The sequence below is a fragment of the Pteropus medius genome, unplaced genomic scaffold (genome assembly GCF_902729225.1).
Source record: "Pteropus medius unplaced genomic scaffold, Ma_sr-lr_union100, whole genome shotgun sequence".
NCBI lineage: Eukaryota > Metazoa > Chordata > Mammalia > Chiroptera > Pteropodidae > Pteropus > Pteropus medius.
In genome coordinates this window covers 1,499,736-1,511,613 of record NW_024344433.1, presented here as the reverse complement: position 1 = coordinate 1,511,613, position 11,878 = coordinate 1,499,736, and the positions used below count along the sequence as shown (strand labels likewise).

Genomic DNA, 11,878 nt, shown 5'->3' with positions numbered 1-11,878 from the left:
TATCACCACCTCACATTCTATCCATTTTATTTATCTGTTCAGTCGTCTCCCTCAGCTAGAATGTAAAGGCCAAGATGACAGGGACTTTTGTCGGTTTTGTTTAAGTGCCAGATCCCAGCATGTAAAAGTGTCTGACACACAGTAGGGATTTGACACCTGCCAAATAAGTAAATGGATGAATTGTGTGTGTATGACATTCTAAGTCAGGTAAACGGCTGAGCACGAACTCAAACTCTCACACTTGCTACCACACTAAGCCCATGGGGACTGAGCAGCAGAGGACACTGAAATGTGACTTAGGCACACCATAGGTCTAGCCCTTCACCACGACAGGGCAGTCAAGTAATCTCAGGGTCTCTGACTTCACAGCAGACCAGCCCGTGTCCCATCGTACCCTATCAGGGAAGTGCCCTATTTTCTCAGCTCCTCTAAGAACACCGTCAGCATGGCCCGGTTGCCATGCAGAGGGAGGACGATGGCTCCTTGTAATTCACTCTGTACAGCTATCCCACTGTCCTTAGAGTAAATGTGCTCGAGAAAGGAGGAAAATCATGGTCTGACTTCTCTCTCTTCTGTAAAATAAACCACCGACATGTCTCCATCTCACACCTGACCACAGCTACGCAGCCTAGGAGAGTACTGACTCGGAGCCAGGCCACTGAACAGGCCGCAATGACGAGCTGACTACGGCCCTCAGGCTCCCTAACAGTAAAACAGACACGGAGGAGGTGATCTCTGAGGCTCCTCCCAGCAGTGCAGACTCAGGTTGGCCACGACCCTGGATGGAAGCAAAAGCAGCTGCCATTCACAATCACAGACTTCTTCAGCTTTCCTTGCTACACAAAGTCTTTAGCCTACAAATCTCCCACTCTTGTAAATCCCTTGTGGGGTACCAGAAGCCATCTTAGGTTTCTTGGAATTGTCCTTTTTCTTATTTTCCCCCACTTCTCTTGGCTTAATCCGGCCTACTTCAAGATCCAGTCTATTTTTGCTGTTGTTTGATATTGAGATTTTGGACTTAGGAGGCGGGAAGTGGAAGCGTCAACTCAGTGCTGGGACTCAGGACACCTTGGGACCAGGACAGCTTGTGGGAACCAGCTGGTTCACATTATATAAATGGAGAATGCACTCGCACAAGTCACACCTCTCATATGTGGTGTCTGGGGGGTGTGCGGATCTGGTCGTGGTGGCAGGAGACAGAGGATGTTCACGAGGAGTTTAAAAAGCTTCCTGGAAACATGGGTATATTTCCATACTAATACACTTTTCTGTTTTTGCTGGCTGGTTCTGCTCTTCTGGTGGGCATTTAGGTGGTGTCTCTTTGCCTGCTCTTAAGTACAGTGGCAGTGACCACCCCTCCTTTTCCCATACACGCATGCACACAGCAACCTGCATCTTTATCCGGTTGTGCAAGTATCTCTGTGGGATAATTTCTAGAGGTTGAAATGGAAGCTCAAAGGTGTTCTGTGTTAAAATTTTCGAATTCGCAGTTCTGTGAAAACAGTATGTATAAAAAACCTTGAAAGCGGCATCACACTGCAGCCTCACTCCCAGCAATGATGCTTAGTGACAATCAAACAGGTCACGCAACCAGTACTGTTTCATCATGTTCAACAATCTCCTAAGCTTTCTTTAAGCTTATGTTGCAAACTTTAGTTCCAAGGACAATGAGTGAGGTATAATTTATTTATGAAGCATAATGTATTTATGAAGCACCAACGGCACTTCCAAAATTATCCCATTCTTTATTATATAATGGGATGTTTTCTATATTTGTTTTTCTTACTTTATATATATTCTGAAGCTCAAATGGTGGGAGTAAGAAAAATGATGTGAACAAAATGGGAGGAGGGTTAGAAAGCTATTTAAAAATTACTCCCATACACCAACAGCAGCTGAAATTAAATTAAAAAACCACAATGTTGAGAGTCTAAAATCCCCCAAAAAAGTTTGTAGAGTTGTTGTTGGATATATAACAAAGTGATTCCAAGAACTGAAACATGTTCTCTATATTTTGCCAGCTTCGTGGGAGGCTGGAAAATTAAGTGGGCAGAAAAGAAAGAACTAACCCAAGATTAAGATAAAGAGCATGCAAAAGATGTAATTAAGGAAAATTTTAAAAACAGGAGACAGAACTTTAAATATAAGTCTAAACAGTCGAATAGCTGATGGGAACTGTGGTGAGTCAACACACTTCCCTCACCCAAACCTATTCAATTTTCATGACTACAAAAACGCCTAGTCTTCATTTCTTAGATGAGATCAGATCATCTTGTTCTCCATGCTCTGACTGAACCTAAAATAACATTCTGACCTCTGGCTCATCTTATCCAAAGAAGCCAAAAAGTTACACTGGCCCTAGAAAAGCCTGATATTTGCAAAGGTAATTATTCTTTCTCTGATAGAGACTAATTTTTCAAGGGAGATGAATCCAGTATTAAAATGTCTAAAGAATTTTTTTAAACCAGAAGTCAAACTGGGAGAGACAAAGAACATCAGAGAGATGGAATAGGTCACATTTACCTTTTCAGATTATAAAAATTCTTTCCTTAAACACCAGGAAAAAGGAAGGAAAAAATGAAGGGCAGCAGGGGAGATAAAGAGGGAAGAGGAGGAGGAGGAGGAAGGGAGGGAAAATAAACAACTCAGAGACCTTGGACTCAAAATTTCAAACATCCAACCTAAGATTAATACGCAGATACACATACAATATTGAGGGGTATAATTAGAGCAAATTTAAAAAAGGAGAATGGTTTTCTTTTGGCAGATTTCAGAAAAGTCTTGATTTCTAAGATAAGATAACCTGCTTTAGGACACTAGACTCTTCTGCTGAAATGTTGGAAATGTCCTAGAATCCATTTGAGCGATACTGACACATGTCATGTGTCAGGAGTATTTTGTTGAACACCTTTCAAAAGCTGTGCATGTAATTAAACTTGGCATTTGAGAAACATCATGGGGGCGGGAAGGTTCAATTCTTTTTAGACAATTGCATGAGGGACATTTAAACTGTTTCACAAAATATTAGGCATTACCAATGAAAGTCAGAGTCAGCTGGGAGGGTTTCATTTTCTATACACACAAAGTCATTTGAAGGCAGTTTCTACTGAAATAATTCAAGAGGAGGAAACAGGGCCCTAACAGAACACTAAGTTTCTGACTCCACTGATAATCAGTAAGCTCTCTGAGGAAAACAAATTCTTAGTCCTATCGTTCACGAGTTCTTGATATGAGAATCTGTAATTTTACATAATTTTATACAGGAAGACAAGAAGCAGCAATTTAATAATCAAGTCAAGGGAAAGAACGGCTACAAGATGATTATAATCAGAACAAAGGGAACTGCAAGCTCCAAACTGCTTACAAATCCAGAGTTTGGGGACAAGGTCATAAAGTGGTGACCTCTGAAAGTGAAGCCAATACATATCACCAAACAATGAGATCAGCTGTGTACAAAAGTGACCTACATGAAGAGATGGTTTGTAAGCCTGTCACTAATAAGATAAGGACACCTCTAAAATCTCATTAGACACTAATGAATAATCTGAGATAAACTGAGCACTAATGAATCACATCAATCTGTGGCGGTGTCATAATGTAAGGATGGAGGTCCTCACGGAGAAAGACAAGTTGATGATAAGAGTCTGTTGGTGCTTCTCCGCAGGACAGGGCAGGTGCAGGTGCGGGCAAGTGCAAGTATGCCCCGGCCTATTCTGCAGGCTCCTCCAGCTTTGAGGAAAGATGGGTGCATTTGGCTCCCTGGTTGGAGGACAGGCCCCGGGGCAGACTCACACTCCCACCCACTTCTGGGACAGACAGTCTCCCAGACTCTCCAACTGAGCATCAATGCTCTGGCCCGGTCGCCCAGTGTCTCACTTAACCCGCCCTCCAGCTATCTCTCTCCTTATGAATTAAGAAACTGGTATTCACATGTATTATCAAGTCTCTGATAATTTTGGTAAGTAGAGTCTCCAAAAAAACTTCTTGATCGTGACCAGGGTCAACTGATAAAAAAATACCTAAGGCAGTTCTACCATGTGGTTTCTGAAATTGCACACTGAGGACACCACAAAGGGATACATAACTGTGTGAGGCCACCTTGTTCAGTACCACTAACTGGTCTCTTTTTACTGTCCTTAAAGAGAGGGTAGTAGTCAAGAACACGGGGCTCTGAATAAAGACTGCCTGCTCCATCACTTCTTAACTAAGGTTCCTTAACCTCCCTAAGCTCAGTTTCTGTGTCCTGTAAAACAGACGAAGAAGGGCCAGACCTCCAAGGGTTATTGTGAGGACTAGGAGATCATGCACATCAAGTGCTGGCACAATGACTGGCACCTAGAAGGCACTCAGCAAATAGCAGTTTTTGTTACCACCACTGTCATCGTTTTTATTATCAACTGTAACAACAGTGCTAAACCGTTCTTCTGAGTTCGCTGGCTCTGGTGATGTCCCAGCAGGTAACCTTCGCTCACACCAGTTTTCCTCTTTACCTGAAGCTCTGGAGAACACGTCCTCTTTGTAGGGCACACGTTAATTTCAATTCAAAACCCTCAACTTCTTCACAAGCTCTTCACCCAAGGGCGGGACTGCTCCTCCTTCACAGCACCTGATTGCACGAGCACACCTGCTCCATCTCACCGTGGCATTCCACCAGACTCATGAACCACAACAACTGCCTCCACTTCCCCACTCTTCTTCCTACCAAACGTCCTTTTCCTCTGTCACTATCAGAAAATAAGCACTCCCCAATCTTATGGCAAGTGTGCAAAAGTTTTAGCATCCCTTACACATAGCAGGTAACTAGAGAGCAAGCCATCAGGGAAGTGCAAATTAAAACCAAGATGAGATGTCACTTCGCACTCACTAGGACGGTTGTAATAAAGAAAAAGACAAATAATACTAAGTGTCGGCAAAGATGTGAAGAAACAGAACTCTCTTACATTGCCCTTGGGAACATAAAATGGTGTAGCCCCTTTGGAAACCAGTCTGGAGATTCCTCAAAAGTTAAACATAAGTTACCATATGACCCAGCAATCCTACTCCTCAGTATACATGCAAAAGAACTGAAAACTTATGTCCACATAAGTACATAAATGTTCCTAGCAGCATATTCATAATCTCCAGAAAGTATCAGCAACCCAAATATCCATCAACAGATAAATGGATAAATAGCATGCAGTCCACTGCGTGGTCCATCAAATACCATTTGCAATAAAAAGGAATGAAATACTGACACATGCTACAACATGCATGAACCTGGCAAACATTCCGCTAAGTGTGAGAAGTCAGACACAAAGACACATATTGTATGATTCCATTCATATGAAAATTGCAGAACAGGTGAATTTAGAGACACAGAAAGTACCAGGGGTTGGAAGGGTTGAGAGGAAATGGGAAGTGACTGTTAACAGATATAAAATTTCTTTTTAGGTTGATGAAAATGTTCATTAAATTGACTGTGGTGATGAATATATTAAAATGTACACATTAAGCAGGTGAACTGTATGCTATGTCAGTTTGACCTTCATAAAGTTGTTGTGCAGCAAGCAAAAGATAAACAAATGTTTGCCAAATAAACACTGATAGGACGTGAAGAGGAGTATGGAGTCCCCGGGTCAGTGGGAGGCCAGGGAATGAAACTAGCCAGCAGACTCATGGAAATGGGAAACCACGGACTGCAAATCTATTTTTAAAAGCCATTCATATTAAACATTTCAGGTGATTCCAAATAAACATTTTCATTATTCTAGTTGTAGACCATATAAACTAGTATCTCACAATTATACATTGTGGTTTTGAGGGGGGTTTTTTGTTTGTTTGTTTTAATATAATCTGGGTAACTCCCATATCACATCTTGTACATATAAACTACACAGTTCATTATACTTATGAAATTTAATTCACTTATTTATTCAATAAATGTTTATCATGTGCCTACTGTGTCCCAAGCAGTGTCTCAGGTTTTGGGAACGCAGATGGCTGAGATGCAAGCCCTGCTCTTGGGCAGCTCACTGCACAGTGAGCTGGGAGTTATGATGCAGAGTTAAGAGAACATTCTGACTGTGTGGATGCAAATGAAATAATGAAGTAAGCACCTAGTAAACATGTTTCGATGCAGATGACACGAAACATTTACAGTATAGCAAGCATTAATCTGTAGTGACCAGTCCTCCTGAGGAAAGGCCTACCTGTTGACATGCTCCTCCCAATCCTCTGGTGGGGGAGGGGCATCTGCATCAGTCCTGGCGAAGATGACATGCCTTTCACACTCGTTCATCACGCTGCGTGCCTTCTGATTGTCGTAGAGTGGCACAGGGGTTGATGTGACTGTCTCCACGTCTATTGGGACGTCTGATTCACTGTAAACAGGTCAGAAAATAGGACCAGGCCACACGTACTTTAAACAACACAGGTGTTTAATGATCATCTGGTTGCCAAAAATGTCTCTTTAACATAATCAGCTTTAAAATAGGTATAAGAACATATTCATAAGAAAATTATGATCCAAACTCATCTTTCCCCCACTTGTTGAGATCTCTACCCTTTGACACACTCATACATGCTAAGGGGAGGGGGGCGGCAAAAAGTCATTTTAAAACGAGTCTATGCACAAAATGACAAACAGCTATTTTTTTAAGAAAGACAAATATATTCCAAGAGTAAATAGTTGATTGCCTAGATGTGCTTTCCAATATAATAGCTGTAAGACACATGCAACTATTTAAACAAATAAAAATTAAATAGAATTAAAAATTCAGTTCCTTGGTCACACCAGCCACATTTTAAGCACTCAACAGACATATGTGGCCAGCGGCTACCCCAGTGGATAGCACGGTTACAGAACATTTCTATCACTGCAGAGTTCTGCTGGACAGTCCTGATCTAGTTTTAAGACAAACTTTCCTTTACACTAGCAAGTTAACTGGTAGTAAATTATATGCTGTAAAAGCCCAGGATTGTCTAAGAGCACTTAGAACGTAGACACCTTAGCTATTTAATTCACTGTGAAAAGAGCTGAGAACATAAACAACTAGAAATAGACAGCTGAAGGATCTTTCAGGTTCTAAAATGTTAACAAAATCCCAGTGCTACACAGGTCCTTCACTGCACCAACTTTGTCACCCAGAATACTATGCCAGTCACAATGGCCAATTTGCTATCTGCCAAACATCACCTTTAACTTTCTGACCTCAACGACCCTACTGTATCCATTCCCAATGGTTGGAATAATCACATCATTATTATATGAAGTGAAATCATGAGCAGCTAGATTGAGTGGCGGGTGGCAGAGCTGATTACCTTCTCTGGACCAGACATGGCAAGGGATGCAGACTTGTGTGCCTAAAAGAGAACTCTTGATTTCACCACTCCAACTACCCTCCTGAGTCCACCCCAACTCATGGCACCACCCAGTTGCTCAAGCCAGAAATCCACAAGTTATCCTAGTTCCTTCCACCTTGTCCCTTAATCTTGGCCCCTTTTTCCAATTCGCTACAGCAGGTCCTGTTGACTCTGCCTACGAAATATACCTCAAGGCCACTCATTTTTCTTCATCTGTATTATTTCCCCTCCCACCTAAGCCACCGTGACCTCTGGCTCCCACCACTGCAATGGCCTCCTAGAAGGTATTCTCTGTCCCACTTCTATACTTTGATCTATTCAACAAAAGTTCAAAGTGATCTTTAAAAGACATAAATGCAATATCTAGCTTAAAATCCTTCAATGACTTCTTACCACTCTTAGAATCAAATTCCTACATGAAGTAGTCCCACCAACTTCTCCCCTGGCTCCCACTTAACATCCCAGTTGCAACCAGATTCCAGACACAACAGTATAAAAAGTCTCTAGGACACGCCCAGCTCTCACTTTCAAGGCCTATAAATGGAGGTGACTTTTAAGAGGAAAACATTTTCTAAGTACTGAAATAACCAAGTCCATAGAATCTCATTTTAAAAAAACGGCATGAGGTAAGAACACAGGAGTTTCAATGTTAACAAGAAACTATTACATAACTAAGAGAACAAGATTTCCAATTCTATTTAAAGGAGCTCATCAGTTATGCCCTGGGCCAGAGGCACCAGGCCTACGCTGATTATTCTCTGAAGTCACAGATCCTGTCCCCTGTACAATCCAAAAGCCAACAAAATACTGCCCTCATTGGAAAGTGAAATAAAAACCACTACTCTGCATGTGTTTAAAACATACACATCATGGTACCTCTAGCTCAGTAGGGAACCTAAAGAAGCAAAATACAAGATTTCTATTCCCCAACAAACCTAAAACCTGTGCTAAAGGAAAGATTAAACATTAGGTCAGATTAAAACAAACAAACAAACAAAAAACCCTTCCCCAAAAGTTTATAAAATTATCAAGAGTGTGATTTGATCATCAAAATAGAATATATCAACAAATCTTGAAATATAATTAGAACACCTTAAAGCTCAAAAGAATTACTAAACAAGTTTATTTAGGCCAAATGTAATCATATCACCTATTACATACTAAATTTATGAAAAAGTTCCTTACCCTATAATGTAGGCCGGCTGAAAATACAATCAGACCTAAGAAGGTAAGATCACCCATGGGTGACAGTTCTGTAACAAGCTAAGGCAGAAAGCAAGGTCTTGGGAATATGCTCCTAAACTTTGCAGGTGAAGCCAGAAAAGAAATCGCATTCCCATAAAAAGGTTATTGTTGCCAGTGTTGGAGCAAGCCAGAACACTGGACTAAAGGAATGAGTCTAATACTGTGTGGCAGTTTTTAAAAGTCATCTCTTCCGTCTTTTTCTTCACCAGTTAAATAATCGTCTTCAATTTCCTCTTTCCATACAAGTCCTATATCTAAATGGAATAGGTGGTTTGCTTTCCTTTGAACATCTTGCTTTCCTAAATCGTTAGATGTCTTGAGTGTTGATGTCCACACATAGGCTTGGGATCCTCCCGCTGCTTTACCCGAGGTGCCTGAATTAAACATCCATGCCCCTCACAGTAAAATCCTCTCGAATCCCCACCATCTGATCACTGCCCGGTTAGAGCAATGGCAGCCCGTAGGAGAGGAGCCCACACTCACATGGTACTTTCGTGCTGCCTCCGGGGAGTAACAAAGAGCGTGCGGGTGGGCCGAGCACTACTGGCATCTGGGTGGGCACTCCATGGCTTGGCATAGCTGTGATCCAGAAAAACCAGGTCCAGCTCCCGCTCGTGCACTGAAAGCTGGAAGAGCAGCGAGGTGCCCATGCGTCGTGCTGAGGTCTGGAAGTCCCTCTCTGCACCCCGGTGGGCCATGTCAGTAGAGGGGTAGCAGGTCAGAGAACGGGTGTCCGTATGCTAGTCACCTGCAGTGGAAAGTTTCAGTCAATTCAGATATTCTAAATGTCGTCCAACCTGGAGCATCTCATATGGCTTCTTGCTTTTGAGACCTTCTAGCATTCATAGTTGGGTGTTCATGACAACAGAGAGCCTGGCCTACCAGGAGGGATCCTGATATCCCACATCACTCCCCAAAGAGGCTATGGCACCACAGGTTCCTCCATACTCAGTCTCTACAAAATTCGTTCCCTGGAAACCTGAGCGACGCCACAGATCCCAAAGGCCTCCTATGGACAGAAAATAATTTTCCCTGGCCAGCGCCTTCGATTTCCTATGTGAGCCAGAAGAGTCTGGGCAAACAAGAGGAATCAAATATTCATTCTTCCCAAGCTACGGGTCGCTTTGCTCCTCACCATTCCCTAAAGCTTCATGGGCACCGCAGTGTCAGTGGGACAACGTGGGCCTCAGGAAGCCCCTGAAGTCTCTTGTTTTTGTTAAACAAAAGTTTTGCAACGACTTCATAACACTCCGGAGTTTTAAAACACACAAATGAGGGTTATTCCGCGAAGCCGGTAACAAAATGCCACCCCGAGAGGGCGTCTCCCACAGTCGCGGCGGTCGGTGGCCGCAAACCGTCTGGGGCTGCGGCCACCCCGGGGGGTCTCGTCACTGACCCTCCAAACGGCCCCATCCAGTAGGCGGGGCTTATCGTTCTCACTTCACAGACGAAGGCGCCGGCTCAGGGGGGTGAAGTGACTTAGCCAAGGTCACCGAGAGTTCGTGACAAGGAGTCGTCCTCCCCGCCCCCCGCGCCGGGCCCGGGACGGCTCGGCGCCCGCGGCCCCTGGCCGCACACGCCCGGCAGACCCAGCGTGGGTTCCGGCCCTCGGTCCCCACATGCCCAGGAGCCCCGAGGCCCTCGACGAGACCCCCTCCCGCTCCGCCCCAGGCCGCGACCACCAAAGACCGCCACCCCGCCAGGCCGACCATCCCTCACCCGCAATCCGCGGGCCGCGCGCTCGGCCTGGGCCGGCTCCCAGCGCGCGTGCGCGTTACCGCCCCCACGCCCCGCCCTCCGACGCCCAGCAAAACGCGGAAGTGGATCGCAGCTTGGGAAGGGCGGGGCGGGGCGGGGAGCGGGAAAACCCGGTATGGAGTGCCGCGCTGCAAAGGGAAGTGGTTCCTTAGCCCTCCGCCACTGCAAGACCAGGCCCACCTGAATGGGCTCTTGGAGAAACAACCACTCTAAAAATAAATTTCAAAATAGAACTTGACTGAAGCCGATACTGCTCTAGAAAAAGAAAATCTATTAAAAATAAATAAAAGAAACATCCAGAGCTTATCCAAGTACTGTTGAAATGGGGTCATGCAGAGTACCTGGCAAACAGCTTTCAAATATGCAGTTGCCATGAGGGACCAGAGTGTTCTGGAAGAAAGATTTCCGAGGAGAGAATTAGGGTTGAATCATGAGGGCAAGTCACCTGAGGCCGGATTCTGAAGGCCCAGGCCACCAGACAATCGCAGAGGGACAAAGAGGTCGGTGAGGGCCCATGCAGAAATAGCACGCAGGGCAAATACAGCCCAACATCATTTTCTTTGGCCTTCACATTACTTTTTAAAATTTGTATTCAATTGCTTGGGAGATTACACGTAAAAATCCAGATTTCTAGATTCTCTTGGAAAATCGGTGGCTGTGGGAGCACTGGACTCACCTTCTGGTGCTGCAGGCATGGGGTCTGCATGTCCCGCCCACCCCTCCCCTTCAGCTTCACTCCTCCCGTGGCCAATGGGGCATTTGATTCATCACCCACCCCTACACTGCACCACTCCCAGGCTGGATTTAAGTATAGATGTCCCTGGGATGGAAAACACCAACAGAGGTCAAGTCTAGTTGTTTTAGGGTGATTAAGGGATTGGCTCATTTTGGTTGCCCTATCAGGGCAGGAATGAGACCACTGACTTGTAATGCTGATGGAAATAGGGTGAATAGCCCAATGCCATAGGGGGTCTTGAGTATCTAGAGGAAAAGTAGAGGCTGGGGGCAGGCAGTGGAGAAAAAGGAGGCAAATTGTCACTTTCCAATGCTAGACTGTTTCCAACATGACAGTGTACCTTCTCTGTAACAGGACTGTCAAATCTACGTGCTTATCTTGTAGTGTTTCTTTTCCTCTGCCACATCAGATGTGATTGATTAAATACAGTCCGCCCTTCCTCTGAACCCAGATGCAGCTTCAGAATCATTTTCTCCATCCAGGACTACCAATGGGTTGGAGTTGGCCACCTCTTCTCTGTGACGCCCCTCCTTCCTCTGATGTCCCGTAGGAATACACTTGGCCTTTATTCATCCACAAATATTTCTTAAATTCCTCCTCTATGATAAGCACTGTGCTGGGTGCTGAGAATACAGCACTGACAAAGCATACTTCTTTCTAATCTGTTTTTTTAAAAATTGTTTAATTTATAATTGTGATAGTAAGGGCTAGTATTTAGAGAATGCCAAAGAAATTCTAAGTGGCATAAATGACTTCCCTCATTTAACCTTCTCAATGACTTTATATGCTAGGTTCTAG

The 11,878-nt window shown here is 44.1% G+C and overlaps 1 protein-coding gene across 12 annotated transcripts in view; it reads right to left on the bottom strand.

Moving 5' to 3' along the window:
- Positions 1-10,386, bottom strand: part of KANSL3 (KAT8 regulatory NSL complex subunit 3) — a 50,965-nt gene extending 40,579 nt beyond the window's left edge. For 10 of the 12 annotated variants that reach the window (XM_039872529.1, XM_039872533.1, XM_039872527.1 and 7 more), the window contains exons 1-3: positions 10,306-10,386; positions 9,070-9,334; positions 6,189-6,359 (exon numbers count right to left, since the gene is read on the bottom strand). In XM_039872529.1, the coding sequence (XP_039728463.1) occupies positions 6,189-6,359; positions 9,070-9,284 (386 nt within the window). In that variant the 5' untranslated portion in view covers positions 9,285-9,334; positions 10,306-10,386. Of the gene's footprint in view, positions 1-6,188; positions 6,360-8,526; positions 9,335-9,982; positions 10,181-10,305 lie in introns of those variants that run through there. The other 2 variants (XM_039872528.1, XM_039872538.1) reach the window with 2 other exon arrangements.
- Between the last annotated feature and the right edge of the window lie 1,492 nt (positions 10,387-11,878).